This window comes from Vanessa cardui, chromosome 25 (assembly GCF_905220365.1).
Source record: "Vanessa cardui chromosome 25, ilVanCard2.1, whole genome shotgun sequence".
In the NCBI taxonomy this organism is placed as follows: Eukaryota; Metazoa; Arthropoda; class Insecta; order Lepidoptera; family Nymphalidae; genus Vanessa; species Vanessa cardui.
This window is the reverse complement of record NC_061147.1, coordinates 7340540-7364151: the sequence shown is the minus strand read 5'-3', so window position 1 is coordinate 7364151 and position 23612 is coordinate 7340540. Positions and strand designations below refer to the sequence as shown.

Genomic DNA, 23612 nt, shown 5'->3' with positions numbered 1-23612 from the left:
GACAATTAAAAAGAGGGCGAAGTCGTAAGTCCGATTTAATAACCAATCGAGCCCCCGACACCTTGAGAAAAAAGATTGAAGAATCTTCCACCCCCGATATAATTTCCTAATCACCGAACCGAACGTCCGGTTCCTACGAAAAAACTCTTAGACGTCCTCGCTTCTGTCCAAATTCGATTTATACGGATACGACTTTACATACTTATATATTATAACAATATATATATTTCTTTGGAATATGTTCCAAACCCTCTCCTTAATGGAAGAGGAGGCCTTATCTCAGCAGTGGGAAATGTACAGGCTGTTACTTTACTTTACTTTACTATATTTCTTTAATTTAAATGAACTAAGCTAATAACAGTGGTAAGACTCTGTACAGGCTTACCCAAACGGACATTTTTTGTGTTATATAAAAACAAGTTTCATTTAATTTAAATACTTCCCAAACCGTATATATACTAAACTTTATTACTTATCTGTAAATATTTTTGCACACAAAATTATCCATTCTAAATGAATTTTGACCATTTTTAAAACTATTATGTGTATTTCATATCAATACAGCTTATAAGAACTTAAGAAGTATCAAACGGATTTATTTTCAAGCAGTATACAACAAAATCTGACACTGACAATAAAAAAAACTGAATGTTTAATAATTGCTAATTATATGAGTTTATACAAATGGTTTGCTATTTTAATTATTTATTTAAAAGATTGTCGAGCGTGGATTTTGACAACATTCGATTTTTAAATATATTCGTTCAAGATTCGGAATTCAAAAAGCACGTCCATTATTCTCCAACGGCTCGCCATGTCAATATTTACTCGGGGAAAGAAGGCGACAAAAAATAAATTAGGCAAAACTCATTTCGTCTTGAAATCTCAACATCTGCGGCTCGGGGGGTTGCAGTTCGAGTGACGAGTATTCTTCATGTTAATTGTGCGTTATATATCTATATATTTGATGATAGGTTTTAAAATGGCAGCATCCTTTTTTACATAAAATTCTTATTAAGACTATAATGTGTATTGGAAAAATTAAGGCATTTAAGGAAATTCTAATTAAAATTCCATGGGTTAATTTATCCATCATAATATTTTATATATGAGGAATCATTACGATTAAACTTTATGTACCCAACAATGCAAACATTATAAATAATTAAGACCTCTAAAAGGAGAACGGAGATTTTTTTATAAAAAAATAAAGATTTTTTTCTGTCATGTCTACATTTTTATAGTACTCTTTTTAATTCTTTCAGGTGCCAATAATGTTCGATTAGCATTCAATATTCAAATAGTTTTTGAATTAAAATCCATAGACTTATAAATAAAAAATATAAAGAATAAGATACTTTAATTAAACTCAAATCTTGCAAAGGAATCTTTTCTCGGAGAACTTAACGTTATTGAAGATTTCGAGCGAAATTTTTACATGTAAGAATAACACTTAGTGTTAATTAAAAGATAACTCGGGAGCAAAGCGGCACTTTTCTAAAAAAGCAAGGGTTATGACTTTTCGTTTACTTTTAATATTACACGAACCGTTACATTTTTAATTATTTCAATGTTATAATTAACACACAAGAATAATTTTATGAAATATGAAAAATATAGTATCAAAATCTATCGATTGCAGTAACAATTTTGAAAGATATCATTAGTATGTTTTTCGCTTTGAACGTGTAAAGTTAATGCAATGATATATAATCTTGTGTTTATTATGTATAATCATACAGGATATAAATTTTCAACATCATATTTGTGTTAAAATTTAGATATACTGTACTATCATATGATCAAATGATATTTGTACATTGAATTCAGAAATGGAATACGTTATTTTTTTTCGATTGTTAATATGAATTCTATTTTTAAAAGCGATGTTAGCTGGCTGGAATTAAATAAAATCTGTGTTCAATTTAAAAGTAAATTAATATAAAAAGTTTTAACGATGAAAATGTATGATATAATGTTAAATAAAGGACAGACAAGCGAAAGAAAGATAATAACGTTAAGGTAGCGTCGCTAATTTGTACGCAAACACGACTGAAATCAAATAAAAACCGATCACGCGAAACAACCTTTTTTCCATCTCGCCTTCTGTAAATAGGCTCTTGTACTGCGACTTGAAGATCTTGATACTTGATCTTAAGTTTCCAAAATAAAATATCAATTTTGTATTGAACAATTTATAAAGTAAAGTTACAGCCTGTAAGGTTCCCACAGCTGGGATAAGGCCTCCTCTTCCAGTAAGCAGAGTGTTTGGAATATATTCCAAACACTTTCAAATTTGGTGGAATGCACATGTGACAGAATTTCGATGAAATTAGACACATGCAGGTTTCCTCACGATGTTTTCCTTCACCGCAGAGTAGAGATGAATTATAAACAGAAATTAAGCACATATATATATATAGTGGTGCTTGCCTGGGCTTGAACCCGCTATCATCGGTTAAGATGCACGCGTTTTAACCACTGGGCCATCTCAGCTTATTTAAACAATTTATATGGTTGTAATATTAATAATTTTATTCGCTATTCGTAACTCTGTAATAAGCGACTAATATGTAATGGCGGATACGTCATTGTAAGTGTAAGTGTCTATTATTAAATAATTGAAATGAGTCATAAATGTATCATATCGGACGCGGAGTGCTTAGAACGATTTATATAAAACTGATATTATTGAAAAAATGGCGATTTTTAATATCCGAGATAATACCGTAGCGATTTGACCGCCACTAACCATCAAAGGTGAACCAGAAACGCATTACGTCAGATTGATTACCTGCCTATATGCTATAATAATCTCAACGGAACGACGATTAATATAATGTCACGATCACTCACCCTTACTTTAAAATATTATATAGTATCATCGGTCTATTGGGTATAGGAATATCGTTTGTAATTTTCGTCATATGTATTTTTAATCGTGAAAGGTTGACTTGTAAAATGGCGACCTGATGGTTAAGTGTCACAAATGTCACATATATATTTTTTTATTTATTATCATTATAATAACCAACCCGCTTTGGAACAGCGTGGTGGAATATGTTACATACCTTCTCCTCAAAGGGAGAGGAGGCCTGTAGCCCAGCAGTGGGAATTTTCAGGCTGCTTTTTTATTATCATTATGCTTGTTTCACTGACTCACTTTAGATCATAATACAACATTGATTGGCGGTAGAATATGTGATGACCGGGTGGTACCAAGACTATTTGCTTCTACCAAGAAGTACCATAAAAATGAGCTAGTGAGCACAAGAATAATCTACTAGGGCACTGTTTCTCAAATATCACATTAATATTCTATCAAAAACAATAAATGCATATATTAAAAAAAAAAATAACAATAAATCATTAAAATATCAAGACTAGTACGTCGAACTCTAAGCTGCCCTCTTTTCTGGAGGGTGGAATAAAGACGCAACGAACAAAAAAAAAATGACACAAAAAATGATAAGCGAGGGACTCTGGACCAATCATGGAAATTACGAGCATTTCCATAGGATTTTATTTATTTTACGACCATTTTGAAATACTTCCAATTGGATTGTTTTAAAATGATTATTACTTTTGGTTATTTATGAAACATTATTGCTTGAACGCTTGTCATTTCTTCAAATATAAGGTCATATGATAACACATTAAGAATCTACTTTCCAAATAGGTACCATTTAATACAGTTCCAAATTGCATGTAAAAGACTTTTTTATGGTATAGGTTGGCGGACGAGCATATGGGCCAGCTGACGGTAAGTGGTCACCATCACCCATAGACAATGACGCTCTAAGAATTATTAAGTATTCCTTACATCGTCACTGCACCACCATCCTTGGGAACTAAGATGTTATGTTCCTTTTGCCTGTAGTTACACTGGCTCACTCACCCTTCAAACCGGAACACAACAATACTGAGTATTGTTATTTGGCGGTAGAATAACTGATGAGTGGGTGATACCTACCCAGACGGGTTTGCACAAAGCCCTACCATCAAGAAAGAATTCTTGAATTAATTATATTTCGATTTTATTTTTAAAATAAAGTAAAATGTATTATTGTTGGGTTAAGGCTTCTTCCTATATCAAGGTTAAGAGCTTATTCTAAAATAGTCCAAAGCTAATTGGTGAATCTAAATGTAGCAGAATTTTCTCGTATTTATACATATTATCTATGTTTAAAGTTCTCCAAACTACCTGGTACATTTGTTGGATAACCAAATTTAATGAACCAATTAATATAGAACATAAAAGTCAAGATTATTTTAGAACGCAATAAAACCGAAAAATAAATTCGAAATGGTTTTTCGACGTGAAAAAGTTACGTTAAATTTTCAACTGTTACAACGTTGCTCTCCCACGTGTATACTACTGACAGAACTGAGTTTAAAATACTTTGTTTTTGTGAAACTTTCCGATTCAAATTTTCATAATTTTCGTTAAAAACTTTTTTTTTACTAATAACAACATAACAAAGTTTATTCGATATAAACGTGTAGTAATTTAGAATTCGAAATTCGAATGATATTTTTTTAATTTACTTGCATTTTATACGGCAAAGAGCCTTTCGTATACGTCTAGACGCTTGCTGGTAGATAATGCAATAGGTCCAGCATTTACGCAATTTTATAGTGCCATAAAATATTATATAAAATATCCGACACTGATTCTAGCTTAGACTCGCTATAACTCTCAGCTTCGTTCATGTAAAGCCGATTTAAATTTCTCGATATCTCTTTAGTACACAAAAATAAACAATCAATGTAATTAATAATTTTGAATATGTATTATATTAGATGTAACACTTACAAGCACTTTTGAATTGTACTTTAGTGTAACGATCCGACAAGGAACTCAGTAGGTAATTTTTTTAGCTTGTAAGCAAGCTCCTAGCATTTTTATCATCTATAAAATATTATACTGAATTTTGTATGATTAATGTTTCTTTTTTGAAATTATTGTTTCAGTCACGTATAATTCAATACATAGAAACAATCTATCAAGAGGACACCATATTTTTAATGCTAGAATTCCCAGTGGGCCGGATTTCTTTCTCCCAGGCAAATTTTTCCATTAAAATTTTTCGAAAATTATAAGATGGATTATGTGCTCAAGTTACCACAATTCCCAATGGTGGTTTATCGTCCCCTTACTTTTAACGTCGAATCACAAGTAAAAGGATGGAAAAAAAAGATGGCGTATATTTTTGGAATACCTAAAAGCTTTAGAAACGATACGTTATTTAGTAGCTTAACAATTATACATACAGAAATAACGATAAATTAATATATGAAAATACGAATGAAATGAGGAAAAAAGTAGTGTGGACTCCGGATGTGACTACAGCAAAAGTATGAGTGAATTAAGAAAATGATGGAGTAAGAGATTGAGCCGAAGTTACATAGTGTATTAAACACGTGGTTGAAACTGAGGGCAGAATCCTGGCTGAGCAGCCTATTTGAATAACGTCCAAACCCTTCTCAAAGGAGGAAGTATGTCCAGCTGTATGAATTACAGGCTGTGTTATTTTTTAAATAAAAAATATGATAAACTGTGTGACATCTGTGATATCTTAACCCGCTCCCGGCTTCTCACAATGATTTTTATTAATAAATATATGATATAAATATTATTAAAAAGGTATAGCACTCATATTATTATAACCCTTATGTATACTACCACTTTTTTTAAATTTCAAATTTCGAAGATCACTTTTACATACAATCAAGTTTTACTTCTTTATAATATTCGTACAGATAAATATTCCAGACATATCAGTCAGATATTTCATCCCAAATTGAGTTTTTATGAATGCACATATTTCGTATGAATTCTCAACCAAAAGGACATAAAACATATAATTTTAAAATATAGCACAGTTAAAATCCCTCGCACATCATTGCATAGTATAAAACAAAGTCGCTTACAGCTGTCTGTCCCTATGTGTGCTTAGATCTTTAAAATTACGCAACGGATTTTGATGCAGTTTTTTTAATAGATAGAATTAAATAATATATGCACAATTTAGTAAAGAAATATTGATAATTTTAGAGGCTTCTATAGTGACGTAAATAAACTCATTTGTTGCACATTGCAAACCCTACGAGATAGATCAAAATAAACATTGAAGACATTACAAAGATTTTCATAATAGTAAGACATTCTTGTATGAGAATTGCATCCGTGTAAAGCCGGGGCGGGTCGCTAGTACAATGATAATAATCAAGCACAAAACACGACCTAATATTAACCGTCATCCTATACGCGTAGTTCGGACTAATGCATGTCGGGTTTATATAAGCCCTTTGTACGTATAACACAAATGTTTATATTAACTTAAATAAATTAATTCTCTCTAACTAAATACTAAATCCAATCTAATTACTAAAACAAAATCGAACACTGGCCATACATTAGGCTATCATTTATTCCGCAATACGATATAGCTTAGTTTAATTTAAAGGAAATGCATTAGCCACCGACCGCATTGTGGTCCAGTATTTCTGTATTTCTACCATCCTTTTAATATTTAGCGATGTATGAGTTATATTTATGTACAGGCTGCCTATTTTATATACCACTCGGTGCTAGGACTTTGGCTAGGTACAATTTCTCAGATATTCTACCATTAAGCAATACTTTTAATTGTAAGTGAGCTGTTGGAAGTAGATTCAAGGGACTTCCAAGCATTGCTATCTGTAACAGTCCCACTGTTTATGGGTGGTGAATATTCACTTCTAGATATCCTATTTGTCTATCCCTATTTGCCATTCTGCCTACCTAAAAATAAGTCTTATAAGTCTATAGGATTGAAGGAGTTGAGTCAATAGAAATGACTTGAATTTTCTAAAGGAGTTAGTAAATTAACAATGCCACAGGATTTTGTGCCTAATTTAAAGACTTGTCAGACTATTTGTGTGCGAATATAGAGTGCGCTTCTGTTTTTGTATTCGTACTTACGCAATATAATTTGTAGTTGGTTAGGTTAGGTATCGTAAGGAAAGCCGCCATGACTGAAATTGTATATTGTAAGGAATGTCATCATTTTTCAAAGCGATAAAATGATGACATTAATATGGATTACTTAATAAGCGGACCAAATAAATAAAGTACGTCTTCAATATATATTTAATAGAGCTGTAGGTATCAAAGTAATTTGGACATGGAAATACATATTAAATGTAATATTAATGGAAATAGTGCATAAAAGAGAATTTCAAGCGTCACCGTATTTAGTATTCACGATCATATTACTGAATATTGTGCATGTATGTAATATACATGTTTATATTCAAAATGAGAGTTCAAAGGAAAATCGACTGTATCCCGTTTTATATAAATACGAAAATAGCGTGAAATTTTGTTAGCCGCGGGGTCACCGTCATCGCGACGCAATGACTGTATTGATTTCCCCACTCCCAGATCAACCCCCACATGTAGGTATATAAGTGATAGTTGACACGACACCCCCCAAATGCACAATTTCGTATCAGGACTGTTTAATATGACAGCGATCTCGTAAGTGTGGCTTACGCGTTTACGTTGTTACATCATTATATAAAAAACGGATGTGTGTGTGTTTATGTGTTCGTATTACGTGCACACACACATTTATAAATGTACGGAATACCAATATTTTATTCGTACTCACACTGACATGTAAGCACGTTATACTATTAAAGTAATAATACCTTAAATATTGTTTTTTATTTGTTCTGGTTTTTATTTGAGTTTCGGGATCCTTAAAAATCCATTTGAAAATTGAAACAGTTATTTTATTTTAAATTTAAATTTGGAATTTGATAAATGCATATACACTCAGATGACGATTGAAGATTGTTATATCTATAGCGTAGTAGTCGTAAGTTGTTCTGTGAATAATATTAGTGGGTTCTTTTTTTCACTCTATTTAGATATTGCTAGTCCTATTTGGAAATAACTTTTTGTTTGCTTAATAACTGCGGTGTCATCATAAATGTCATCCAATAGGAACATCTGTTTGAAATAAGCGTTATTAATATTTAAAATAGCTTGTATTGTTTTGTTTTGACTAGGTTCTATATTGTTTTGTTTAATTATTTCTGGATGTTCCATTTCAAATTAAATATAATTTTTTGTCACACTTTACGAAACATAATTAAAAAAAAAGTGAAATAAATGTAAGACTTTTTTAGTTCAACCTTAAATCACCTCTCGCAAAGAATCAAAAGTGATATCAGAAAATGTTATTAAAAAAACTTCTCGACTGTTTCAAAAGGGATGAAAACTCCGTAAATTAGTAAAATACTTTCCACTCGGACAGTGAGTCTTTGTTGGCTGGCTCCGATTTTTAGGGTTACGTAAGAAAATTCACTTGATCGAAAAACGCTCACAATTTAAACTTTAGCTGGATATCTTAAATCGAAGAATTTCCTCTTTTCATTTCATACATTTGTGTTTATAATTTATCATTTGATATTATCATAAGCTCCATCTTAATGTGTCAGACAGTATCATATGTTCTGCACTAATTATCACTAATCCGTAATTATTTAAGCTATTAACAATAAAAAATACAAAAATTACCAAGGAAGTATTCTAGGACGTCAAATAGGTTTTTTGTAAATATTCAATTTTGTAAACTGATTTTTTTTCTTTCTTTAAATCTTGTAAATAAATAACTAATATATAATCATGCTGATCATGAGCGAAATAAACCAGAGAATATGTAGTCATATTCTAGAGAGACCTAGATATTCTAGAGAAGATAACTATCAAGAAAAGATTCAACCTAGGCAAGGTCAGATATAATTTATTTATTTATTTATTTTAACCAATGAACGAATTATGGGCTTAATTTTCTTCGAAATGTAGGAAAAGTGATAACTGCACTCTTAAAAAGGAAACAATAGTTTATGATATGTTATCTGTATGAAATAAATACGGATTGAAGTTTATTAAGATGATGAATACGATTCGGGCTTGACGATCTCACCTCCTCGTCTTTACAGTTTAATATCGAGTTTTCGCGCTTTCGAGCGTAAGATCTCAGCAACTTGTCAGCGCACCTGCGCTTTTTTATCTGGACCCATGATGAAGTTTCGATTTAATGAGGTTCTATATATATAAACATATTCAAAAAATATAATTATTATGAAACATAATATTATAATCCAATTAGGGTCTTAGATCTCAGCAAGTAAAGACAAGGTGCTTCAAGACCGTCTGGGTACCTGGGTAGGTACCACCTCTATCCTACCATCAAACAAAGTTGCATTCTATACCTTGACAATGTTATCCCTATCCCTTTTCAGAGATTTCTTTTAAATTAATCTCTTTCTTAAATCAATATACATGTATATAACTTGTTCACAATAAAACCTTCTGCTTTAAAATATGAATACATAATATATGCGATGTCAATCTGAGATCTCGTATCTGAAGTTACAATGACTTATTTTAAGCCCAATCGACATTTATGGACTTCGATTTTTTTTTTTAATTTTTATACTTATTTTCTTTCATGGCTTCTGCCACGTATTATGAGCATTGGTATTAAAAGATACCTACATATATCCTTCTTTTGGGACAACCTTCATACCAAATTTAATCAAATTCAGTTCAGCGATTTAACTGTGAAACCGAATTATAGAGAGTTACTTAAGCATTTATAATGTTAGTTTAAATAACTAGAGTTTATATAATTACAGATAATATCTCTGCTTTTGTCCTTACATACATTATACACAAAATAACAGACATTATCACTAAAAGAATTATAAACCATACCCTAAACAGACTATCAATGCACAACTAACAATAGGATCTAAGGGGCTCATGTATCAATATTTACACTGGCTCACTAGCTATACAAACTGGAACACAGCACTACGAAGTATTTATCTTAGGCAGTAGAATTAATGAATGGATAATATCCACCAAGACAAAATCCTATCCTAATCCAAAGAAATAAACAGGTTTGTGTTTATTTTTCTTTTATTTAATTTGCAAGCAATTATTGTTAATTATTTTATTATTATTCGATTAAGATTTAATGATAAAGCTAAGCTATTGTTTGTTAATATATTAACATTGCGTTTTATTCTTTACTTATCAAAACTAACATCATTACAAAAATAACTATTATAAATAAAATTTATCTACCGTTGTTAGGGAAGAGACTTTTTTATGACACGGGACTGTAAAACAACTAAAACAAAAACAAAAAATATATAACCTTTAGTAAATTAACTGACTTTTTTTTCGTAACACGTAATTGAAAAAGAACTGAACCGATGTAGATAAAACTTGTACAAGGAGATGCAGCGCGTTTTGAAGAAGGTTTTTTTATATACAAGTGACAATTTCATCCGCTTTCAAATTAAACTACTGACGTGTTCATATTACCTCACGATTAATATTGGACTTTGAAATGATATCAATTCAATGCTTTGATTCTGAATTTAAAAACAAACGTTTGCATAGGCAGAACTATTATTTATTATTAGTACAAAATGTTTATACTTAAAATTTTTTGTAGTATTCTATTTTATGATGTGAGGGATTATATTCATTTTTTTAAATTCATTTCATAAAAGTAAAGTAAAGTAAAGTAACAGCCTGTACATTTCCCACAGCCGAGATAAGGCCTCCTCTTCCATTACGGAGAGAGTTTGGAACATATTCCACCACGCTGTTCCAATGCGGGTTGGTGGAATGCACATGTGGCTTCGATGAAATTAGACACATGCAGGTTTCCTCACGATGTTTTCCTTCACCGCCAAACAAGAGATGAATTATAAACACAAATTAATTATATATATAGTGGTGCTTGCCTGAGTTTGAACCCGAAATCATCGGTTAAGATGCACGCGTTCTAACTACTGGGCCATCTCAGCTTATTTCATATAGCTTTCTTTTAAAATTCGAACAGAATATGAATAGTATTCGTAAAAAGAGAAATCATACAGAAAAAATGTTTCCAATTACCATTTAATTATGTGTCAATTATTCCATTGGTCAGTTCGAATATTCAATTAACAAATACGCATACGAATTACTTTAACGCGCACTTCCTAATAATTCTACCGGAAATATAAATACGAATCGTTCGAAATACAATTCTCTACGATTACAATACACTAGCTAGATGCCCTGGATTCACCCGGGTAGATGAAAGAGTCTTTATAATTTTTTTATCGTAACATAACTATTGGTAGAGAAAACTTCTCAAATGGATTGATTTATTTTCGAAAGCTGCAATAATCATCAATATTTTAGACATACATATAATTCTTCTTTATTAATTACTCGAGCTAGTGTTGAAAACCATATGAAAATCTTAGAAAGATTATATTAAGATATATATAATCGACCTAAATATACATACTTTTCTAATTAGTAGGGTAGTCTAATATTAATTATAATTGGATATGTATTTCACTAACGGTTACTTAAGCTTGCCTATAGTATATACGCGTTTGACAAATGGTATTCTAAATTCAAACAAATACATTTCGTTCTATCTGTAAGTTCCAATTTCAAAATAAATAAAGATGGACTCCGGAGAGCCATTGTTATGTAAAATCGAAGTAATTGACGTAAAAGACGGAGTTTTTACTTCGCCATTCTATTTATTTGAAAAACTTTTAAAATCTCTCCCTTTGATTAAAGTGAATGGAAAAATTGAAAGCATCGCTCTTTTATAGGATTCTGTTTCCGCTCTATTTGACACAGAATTATAGCAACGCTTTTAAAATAATTACTATTAATAAATAAAAAAAATATCAATTTTCCAGTATTCCACTTATAAAACAAACATTTTTTAAAAAAATAAAGTTTTTACTTTTGTTGTATAAATAATTAATATTTCATGAAATGTCTGACAAAAATTAAATTTAAGAACAAAAAGATAATTTCACACTACATTTAAGCGTCCGTAAAGTCAACATGTTAAATTTCAAAGTCACACTTCAACTGGCCGTCATGTGTGGACACTACTGTAATTACGACAATTAAAAAACTCATTACGCACTGGCAGCCAACAATCATCGTGAACCGTGAATAAATATTTAATTACTACTGGCAACAATGCTATTGACTATTGTGTGAAAAAGTGTGGGAACATTGACAATGCTTTGTTCTATTTTTTTTTTATTTAAAAAAGTATTATACCTGTTTAGACATACACACGTATATCGAATATGAACTAAATTAAATCAATTTAAAATTATATTATTTCGATGTCAAATTTAAATTATTTAAATGGAATACAACGTATAATGAAATTGAGATATGTTATTTCGCATAAATGGATTATTTATTAGATATCAATTAACTATGCATTATTTAGACAAGAAAATATAAAATATGTTAATAGCCGCTAACATCTACATATCAATATAAGTCGACATTGAAAAAAGATCCCACCGAATAACTAATTGAATTATATTGCGCATACGAATAGCCCGAAACGTTGCTATTGGCTAGTTCGAACATGGAAAAACACGTGAATATATTTTTTTTCTAAACCACGTAGAATGTACGTTGCGTAGAGCCGTGTTCTGATTGGCCGGCCGTCCGGCAGCAGCAGACCATTGGACAATTTTTTTCCCGCTTTTCACGTATACGGCGTTCGTAATTTTTTTCGCGGAAACTCCGGCCAATGGAACGAACGTAGTTTTAATTATAAAAGTTGTTCTAGTCTCGGATTGTTTTTGCGGCACGTATATGGAGGCAGAATAACGAGTTGCATGAGTGCTATAGGTATTTTATAAGGCCACTGCTGTTTTAACCACGGAAATCGGATTTAGTTTTTACTAACTTCTGATGTCGTCGACATGTTTAAGAACTTATTTTTGAGGTATTGTACGGTTTGATAATTAGGTGCGAATTGCAGAATTAATTTTAAAAAAGGAATTTCATGCATTCGAAATTTGAAATATTTAAATTTTAGATTAAATGCGTTATTGCTTTAAAACAGTAATTTCGTATCGAGAGAATGTTTTTAAGCGCGAAATAGCTCGCGATGCGATCTGTTTTATAATGGCCGACCGGTTTAAATTTGGAATTCTGAAGACACATCCCGTATGCCGTGATGTATGCGCTTGCGTTTTATTAAATTTGTTTATTTACACTAGCTTTAGATCACGTTTTGCCTTATGGATGCCGCGATAGATGATTGTTGCGAAACCTCCTAATGGTTTCAGTTAAATATAAATTCAATTGTTTAGTCCTATGACTTTGTTCGAATATAACAAGCGCATTTAAAAACATTTTTAACCATAATTAATGTAAACTTTATCCGTCACAGTTTTAAGAATTTGTTTGGAAACGCCAATTTTGTTTTTGACTAAACGATTTTTCAGTACTACATTTGATAAAATGAAAATCGGACTTTAATAGTATGACCGGAATAATCGTAATATCAGTAATAATATATATAAATCACTAAACTGACCTGTATGTAACCGGGTATGTTGTTGGACGTGGCTCAATTGCTTGAACCGTCTGTCGCAGTAGGAACATTTGTAGGGCTTCTCGCCCGTGTGGACCCTGATATGCTGGACCAGCTGGTGGTTAGAGCTGAATGATTTCAGGCACTGCTGGCATTGGTGCGGCTTCACCTCACCACCCAAGCCACGTTGCAGCTCCCTTGCGTGCATCTGCATGGCGTTTTTGTGCATGAAGATCTGGAAACGGGGTAATGGCTGATTTATTTGGTAATTTGAATGTTGGATGAGGAACAGACTTTGAGATTGTGCAATTCGTGCTTTCTTTAAGGGATTTAGGGATATTTGTTTCATAGTTAAGATGTTATGCCTTATAAATAAATTAACTGAAAAATGTTAACATTAGTTAATATTTCTCATAATGTGATTTTTTTAATCGGTCCAGAAGTTCTTATGAGAATTGCAAAATAAACGAATCACATTAAATTATTTTCAGAGGAAATAATATATGTTCTTATAATATAAGTATTAGAATCAGAGTACAACTTTCACTAAAACACGTAACTTATCCATGTAATTCGTATGGAACTCATTAAAAGTAGTTTAAAGTTATTTTAATATATTTATTTTTCATTGAGTCGCATAAGTTGCATATTTTTGTAACATGATCGTTTTTAAATATGTACAAGACGTAATGATTTTTAAAATGTAATCGTACATTGAAAACATGATATAGTAAAATAAATATATTTCATTTCAATTGTTTTTTTTGTAATATAAACTTGAAATTTAATGAAATCGATATTTGTTGTCGAAATCAAAATATATAATATTCAATTAGGTTAATACAGCGTTACATTACAATTAGACACTGTTTTAGTATGCACGCGTTTTTTTGCGATGAAATGCCTTGTGATGTGTGGAATAAGTTCGAGAATGCCGCCTTTCTATCTCAGGTAATATTTATCTTTCAATTAGGTTACAAACAGTATTGTATTTAATGTTAAGCTACCACCAGCTCCGAAGGTAGTTTCTAGAGAAGAACCGGCGAGCAACTCAGATAAACAAATATATATTATAGTCTGGATATCAATTAATATTAAGCCCACTCTTTCGTAACATTAGTATAGTTAATTTTTGTATGATTCAAATTAATTGATAGTCCGCGTTAGAATTCACCATGGAACATTAATAGCACACATATTTATAACAACGACATTCTTTTTTTAAAAAATTTACAATTTAGAAACATTTAATGAACATGATACACAAACGACAACATATCTTCACAAAAGAAAACTAAGAAGAATTATTAAATCCAGTATAAAAAGTCGAAAATCGATTTCGCAATAATCTATAATCAAGTACTATTACGACAACAAAATCTACAAGAATCACACTGTGTGAAATAAAACTACACTAATGCATATCCAGCAAAAAAATCATCGAACTATACCATACTTTATCTTCTATCGAGAATAATTGATCAAAGTAATTTTTAACATGAGATTTAAATTCCTAAATAAATAAAGTGTTAAAATATACGTCATACGATATTATAGGGCCGGTCCGTCCGTGTATAGTCCACATTAGGTGTAGGGTGTTAAGTTTCGCGCTGGCTCCTATAATTTTGCCATGGTAAAGAAATTGCTTTCTACCAGTGAGTCAGATAAGAGGGAATTATAGGGACTTAAAATTATTTATCGCCTTCGCATAGTCCGTGAGCGGTATATTTTGATATGATATTGCTTGTGGGATTTCTGCTTCTTAGGATTTTATCTAACTTACTTTTATATATTAATTGAATTGTTTGTTTAATTATATTTTTTACTAATAATGTATACAATGAGCGTATATGTATATTAATAAGATTCTTCTCTTTAAAGTAAATAATTTTCTTAGTTTTAGATAAAATCAACGTTACATTTGAAAGGAAGTATCATAAAATACTTAAAGATTCTTTTTTAAATAGTGAAGCGCATTATTAACGACTTTTTTGTCTGTCAGTGATTATTATTTTACTTAGAATCTTTTATTGGTAATTAACCATATTTTTATGGACTATATTTGTGCTTTGTATGTTATGATAGATAAGAGTTTTGTAAATCTGAATTAACATATTAAATATATTTACTTTTACTATTAATTAAAAAAAATATGAAAATTTTAACGAGCGCTAAAAATATTGCATGTCTCATCAGAGCATAGTATAGCAATTTAAATAAACTTCATTTTTATAATTTTTCCTTAACGATAAACAATACAATAATTTAACAACAGTTTATTTAATTAAACAAGAAAAAATAAATTTTATTTTGAAATAACGTTATAAATAACGAATACATTAATGGTGCATTAAAGTATACACAAAATATAAATTAATTACGTAAAATAAACAATTGTCGTTAACAAATAATGCAATCAGTTTAATCTCAGTTATATATAACATAGGTATATTTATCGAAACCTTACTTCTATGCGATTGCAAAGAAACGACTTCAGACACGCGAACGTACAATGTAGGCCAAGAAAATGTATACACGTTTTAACATTATTGCTATTAGAATACGATATATTATTTTCACCTCAATCCTGTGATATAAGTTCATACTTGACTCGTATTTACCGTTATTTATAATATAGTGGATTCTATTTATTGCTGTATTTACGGGATAATAAATAAGAAGGTTAAACGAATAAGTTTGTATATGTTTTTTTTTTTTTATAATAAGTTATTACATAGGGAATTTAATGATACATGTTAGTTACGATATAAGCTAAAACTCAAATTGCTTTATTCAATATAGAAGTATTACAGTTTGTTATTGATGGTCAATTGAAACAGTACCACCGGTTCGGAAAAGAAAATACCCCGACCTGAGAAGAACCGGCGAAAGAAACTCAGCGGGTTTTTGTTTTGTATCATATATTTATTATATAAACAATTTAAATGAAATTAAATAGCCAGGAGGCGATCGTTTAATTATCGATCTTATACGAAGAAAGATAAATATTACCTGAGATAGAAAGGCGGCATTCTCGAACTTATTCCACACATCACAAGGCATTTCATCGCAAAAAAAACGCGTGCATACTAAAACAGTGTCTAATTGTAATGTAACGCTGTATTAATCCGCTTTGATTGAGGAAAATAACGTTACAAACACTTATTAAGTTGTTTTACATGAAATATTTTTAATTCCTTATCTCCTTCCTGTAATAAACGGCTATATTTTTCAGTAGACAACAGGAAAAGACGGACGCTGATTTGTTTGTATATACGTACTATATTAAGCCGTGAGTAAGCCTGACCTTTATTTTTTTTAAATAATATTACACTATTTTATTTTGTGCTAAGAATATTGTGGTGTATACTTTAATTGGTCGACATTGTAGCCCTTTCACGCGTGTTAGAAAGTGGAACTAGAGGTTTTGATCACGCAACGAAGAAATTGCAAAGAATTTATGCTTTTGATACGCTATGATGCCGGGGTCTAAGGTTCTATTCCCGGAAGGCGCAACGTGAGATATACTCGGAGATTTATAACGATATCACTATCGACCTAACTGTTATAATGTTTTATGATAATCGCTTCTAAATAAACCCGTTTCTGTTATGTTCGTGCCACATCTCCGCTCCGACAAGAAAAATACAATATTATCGTAAAAATTAATTAAGACAATTAGTGTGTGTGGCGTTTCCTTCTATTGTTATTGTTATTTTGGTTTGAAGTGTTTATTAGAGTTTATTTCCTGTTTAATATTGCGATAAATGCGAAAAAATCATACAAAGCATTAGACTGCTTTATGGTTATTTTTTTTAATTATAGCGACAATTTTTATTTGTATTCTTATCAAGTTAGATTGTATATTAATGATAATATAAGAAGGCCTAGTCTGTCATTTAAAAAAATGATTAATTGATATAAGAACTTAATGTAATAAAAACATTAGATTAGTCCAGAAGATATCAAAATCAAGTGTGACACTTGATATTTCTTTAACAAAATTTATAAAAGATATTATATATTTTTCCATTTAAAGGTTAAGTGCCTAGCGGGTTCTGTATATGGACAGCAAAAGGCATAATGCAAGGAGAAAATACAGACAAAAGAAATATTAGAGAACATACCCTAAATAATTTAATTTATCAAAAACTTCGGTCTTCTTCCGCCATACAGCAATACTTAGTATTATTGTATTTTAGTTTGAAAAGTGAGTGAGCCAGTGTAACTACAGATACAATTAACATAACATCTTAGTTCCTAAGGTTGATGGTGTATTGTTAACCTTTTACCATTAAATGATTCATTTGTAAGTGTACTTTCTTATATGATATCGACAAAACTACAAAAACGTGTATAGCCTGTAAATTTCCCATTGCTGGGCTAAGGCCTCATTTTCTTTTGTGGAGTAGGTTAGGAGCATATTTCACCACACTGGTTCACCACTGAGCATGTGATCAATTATAAACACAAATTAAGGACATGAAAATTCATTTTTTGCCTGGATTTGAACCCGCCTTAAAAATACCATTCAAGGTTGATTAAAATGACGTCATTGATGTTAAATCATCACCGTAATACGGAACGTGATCGGACAACCCCTTATAATTAGCAATATAAAAAACGACATAAAAAACCCATGAAAAATGCAAAGATCATAATATTTCCGTGAATCGTTCCGCCGGTGGTATTAAGTCTCTATTAGGGACAACCCTTCCGTTGCGATTTTTAACAAGATTCGAGTCTTGATAACTGAAATAATTTTGATTTTTACTAGCCAGTGTTGTTTATTGAACTCAAGTGTGAGGTTGCCAATTATACATTGTTTTAATAAAACCTTTTTTCGATGTTTTTAATTAAAAAAAAAATAATCAATTTTGAAAAGTCCTTAAATATTTTTCATAACGATGAACGATTCTTAACGATGCGATTGTTAGAATACTTATATCTTAATCGATTATTATTATCGGTTCAAATCCAGAAAAAAATCTTTTAATTTTAATGTCCTTAATTTGAGATTATTATTTATTTAAGCGATGATGTATCGAATGGAAATCTACCAGGTATACACCAACCTACATAAGAGAAGAGTGGTCGGATAATCTCCAAGCCGTTTCAAAAGGATAGAATTATAGACTACATTTAATAATGTATGTAGCATATGTATCATTTAAAGAGATGTTATCTCTATATAAAGATGGTTAAAACTAGGCTACCGAAGGGAATTGGTGTTGTCTAGGTATTTCTGTAAGCCCCAAACATTCCCAACACGCTGAAAACCGTCAGATCTAAGACGATGTCTTTTGTGTCCGGAATTACACCGGTTCGCTCACCCTCCAGCAACAATACAAAGCATTGTTGTGGCGTTGCAGATATCGTCACGTGAATATTTGCTTCATAGCGATATATATATGGACTAATAATCATTGATAAATGTTATGTTATTTGACAAAAGAATACTGCTCTGTGATTGGTTGAAAATATATTTGTATATTACAAAAATTAAAATCATAATAATGTATATTCAAGTAGGCTTTTACAAGCAGCAGGTTCGGAAAGTAGATTCTACAGAGAAGAACCGGAAAGAAAATCAGTAGTTACTCTTTTTCATTTATGACCGGTATCGCTTTTTCTAATACGATTATCCTGTACTGACTGATTATCCTCAGGCAATTATTGTACGGTGTCTGTTAATTAATATAATATATTTAATATAATACTTCAATATTGTGGACCTATTTTGTATACAACTATAAATACGTCATAAAACAAGATCGAGATATGTTAGTGATATACGACATTGACTACAAATAGTATAATATTTGATGGAAATACGCACCAAAGCAGCATATTAGCTAGAGACGATTTACAACGTTTTACCTTCGAGACGATCATCGATTATCAAATTGTGAATTAAAATTTGGAATTTTGATATTCGAAAATAGAACACATTCGATTTTCCATTCAACTATAAAACCTTTTTATCGAATAGAGTGCAATTTTATCTTGAAGTTATAAATAAAAAGACGGCGCGATAATTTCAAAATGATATATGAATTCGCTCCCCGCATAAATACTCGATAAAGATCAGATTTAACATGTATAAAAATAAACATTGAAAAGAATTGAGTCAAGTTCAGAAAAATTCGTTCAGTGTCAGCTACACGGGTCAGGCTAAATATAATCTAAATGAGCTCGACGATGCGCATGCGTTAAAAAATAAAAGTGCACTCGTACACCGACGATATATGTATAGAAAGTCCGGTTTTTACGTGTGTGTGTAATATATAATGTGTGTGTGTTACAATTAAGAATTAATAGAAAATATCAAATGCCATAGATTAAAAATATAATAAACAAATCAGGTAAAAAAATCGATCTATTTTTTCCACTGAAACTGGCATATAGACCGTATAGTACGATATAGCCTAGATGTAGCATCGGCAAATGAAATAAAACCGGTTAATGCCGTTTTACAAACAATAGAAATATCTTCCTATCGCGCCATTCGACGCTATTCGTCGCTATGGAATCCCGCGTCAGTTCAACCCGAGAAGCAAGTGCATAATCGACATATCAAATTGACGAATATATTAGGTCATATGATATTACAATATATTACGTTTGTGTAAAGATCATATTCAATAATAAATAAATATTGTTAATTTGGGATAGCGTACTTAATTCGGATGTGATCAGTTTTACGAATTTGGCCGATGCTATATCTAAGTTGTGTTGTACTATAATTTGAACCGAGTATTTAATAGACATAATTGCATTGTAAAAAGTCTTGAGAATTAAATACTCATAATTGCATTGTGAAGAGAAGACTCTTGACTCGACAGAGTAGTCGAATGTAAGCCTGCCTGCCTTTTAAGATTAATTATAAAAATATCGCTATAGCGTCCAGTGTCACGTGAATTTCATTAGTATGGAGGAGTCCAGATCTAGGTTATGTGGCATCCCTCAATTTGAGGGCAAACTCCTCAAAGGCTGTGCGGTTATTGGAGCATAGTTCAAGATACAATATTCTTAATTTTGTTACATTATAATAACATATTATTATAGCTTTAAGCAAGTTACACGTAAAAAGACTTGAACACAAAAGTCTTTAGGTTTATTCATATTTATGATAGGGAGATTTATAAATAGAATAGAATAGTTACAAAAAATATTTTTGTTTGTGCTTTAGATAACGTATATCTTGAACTGTATTTTCAAATTAAAAAAAAGTATTACCTGTTTCGTTAACACAAAATTAGTCAAAAGTGTCAACTGTTACTTCTTTTTAATATATTGAATTAATAATAAAAAAAGTTTTGTTAAACATATGAAGGTATTCCAATATTCGGAATACTGAAACGGGTAAAACCATATTTTCCAAAATTAAAAAAATATAAGAAGTAGTCTTATATGGGTAAGACACACAGACTTTCAATACAGGGCATAAAATTATTATTATATAATGTCTTATAATATCTTAACGGAAACTAGTCACACACACATACAGATTCACACTCTTTTTCCTGAATCCCATAATCCACAGGGACGGCAAATTAGGAGAGAGTGTTTTGTAACTCCCAAAATCTTAATGCTTACAATCAATGAATTCTTTATTAGGTTTCAAATCTAAGAGGTTATCAAACTACTTTAGAAGCTCAATGATGGACAATAGCGTGTTTTTTATGGTTTAGGTTGGCGGACGAGCATATGGGCCACCTGATGGTAAGTGGCCACCATCATCCAAAGACAATGACGCTGTAAGAAATATTAACTATTCCTTACATCGTCAATGTGCCACCAACCTTGGGAACTAAGATGTTATGTCCCTTGTGCCTGTAGTTGTGTCACAGATTATTCTTTTATGTGAACAAACATTTCAATATTTTCTCGTGTATCCATGCGGAACCATTTTTTAAAAGCTAGTAATTTTTATTCGAATCTAACCCCAAGCGGTTTACTTGTCAACATAATATACGAAACAGGTGTCAAAGTTACAATTAACAAGTTATCGCTTCCCGTGAAGTATGTAATTTTGTTGTTACAAAAACCGCCGATACATAGAAGGGGTGTGTTTTTTTTTTTATTATTGCCTCCGTAACGTCTTTCGTTTGATTCTCTTTGATTGAATTTTAATTTGTCGTTCTATTTTAATTATTTAATGGATAGATCGATAGCAATTCTTTATACGTCTTGTAACAACATATTGTTATATTGGGTTTTTGGTTTGCCTTAAATAATATTTTATGCTTTATTATTCAGATTCTGTAATATTAAGACTGATTCGAATTACAAATTTGTGTACCGTCAGCATCATTATATCAAGTAACAGTTGAGATTGTCAAATTCATACTATCAGTGTTTTGATGATTTGAATGATAATATATTTAGTAGACTTAGGTTGTATAAATATGATTGATAAATTTATGTTTCCATATTTTTGGTAATCTTATCTTTTAGAATATATATGATGCTGACTGTACTTAGACTTAAATGTAGTATTTATATATTATTTTGGATGACTTTAATTAAGTGTAATAATATTAAACATAAACGTCGTAATCTAAAAGATTACTGTAGATTTATGAACTTTGTATTTCTTCGCTTATTAAAGTAAAACCATAAATGTCAGGCTGGTAATAAAAAAATATTTAATGATGTCATACCATGACACACGATGTATTATTGAGAAAAAAAAACATTTTTAAACAAAGTACTTATCGGTTCAAGGCGTGTGTTACTCATTTATATCAGTCTTTATATAAAACGGCCTTGGCGTTAAGAAAGTATAAACAAAGATATTAAAAAAATAAAACCGTATTATTATTTATTTATGGTAACACTTTCAGTTTTACCTATAAATGTTTTTACAGGACGATTTGTATTGTGTTGCTATTCGAATGTTAAATTTTATTACGACAGAAATAAATACATGTAATAAGGAAGATTGTTTGTTATTAGAAGCGTGTATTTTCGTTACGATTAAATAAGCAGAGGTAACAATTAGGCCAGCTTATGGTGAGTGGTCACTAGCATCCAATACATAATAGTAACTACTTCTTACATCGCCAATACGCCAATATTTGGAACAAATGTTATGTGTCTTGTGCCTGTAGTTCCACTGGCTCGAGCACCCTTGACTAATTTTGCCTTTTGGCGTTGGAATATCTGATGAGTAGGTAGTATTAGTCAGGTTTTTACAAAGCACCACCACCAAAAAGAGTAATTACTGAGTTTAGTTACAGTTCTTTTCAGTAGAGTTTTCGGATTCTAAGTCATTTTCGGTTGAGTAAAACCTGTAAGCGATTTGAAATACGTTTATTTTGATTATGGTTGAAAATATGATAGGATTTAGTCCCATGTCAAAGTAATACAACTTATAACCTGAGATAAATTGTGTCCAATACTATTACCAAAAATAAACAGTCAATATAATATCTATGTGATATTAATTTCGAATATAAAGCACCTCGTACATCTCTCTGTAGCTTTACTATAGTTATTGAAGAGAATATTTGATTTAAGACAGAGAAAAGTAGGCTATAAACGAATAGACCTAACAAGGATTGCTAAATAAATGATTCGTCCCGATTCATGGTATGTAGGCTACGCTATGTTAGAGAGAGACGGACATAGTCTGGTCAGATGACGGTTAAGATAGTACAATCTCGATTCTACGCCCACGATATTTTGTACTTCCTACTGAGGTACTGCCACATGGTGTACACACTTGACCTATCATATGCAATCAAATCTCAACTCTATAATTAGTGTTATAAACTTGATATTCAATTACATATTATTCGAGTTAAGCCATTATGTTATGTACAGCATTTGAAAGAATAACGCCAGTTGTAGACCGTATTATCTTTTTTAATTGGTCAATAGTATTGAATGGTTATTACTTCTGTTCATTGGTTTTAATCGATTTTGATTATAGCGAAACATGTAATAATACATGTCGATTTAGTTTTTTTTTAATGAATATTGAATGAAAGATGGAATTTAAAAAAAAAGTTTAGTTTTAAAAAAGGTTGAACATTATACGTTTGTATAAATAATAAACATATGACTAAAAACATAATATGATATGCACCGTTAGCAATAATATAGCTTTCAAATATATTGTATACGTTGCTAAAATTAGATACATATACAAAACACTGTCTG

At 30.9% G+C, this 23612-nt stretch overlaps 1 protein-coding gene across 5 annotated transcripts in view; it reads right to left on the bottom strand.

The window, feature by feature from the left end:
• The window catches only part of LOC124540521 (zinc finger protein 408-like), a 104649-nt gene that overhangs the window by 16508 nt on the left and 64529 nt on the right, over positions 1-23612 (bottom strand). For all 5 annotated transcript variants that reach the window (XM_047118155.1, XM_047118158.1, XM_047118156.1 and 2 more), the window contains exon 6: positions 13446-13677. In XM_047118155.1, the coding sequence (XP_046974111.1) occupies positions 13446-13677 (232 nt within the window). The remainder of the gene's footprint in view (positions 1-13445; positions 13678-23612) is intronic.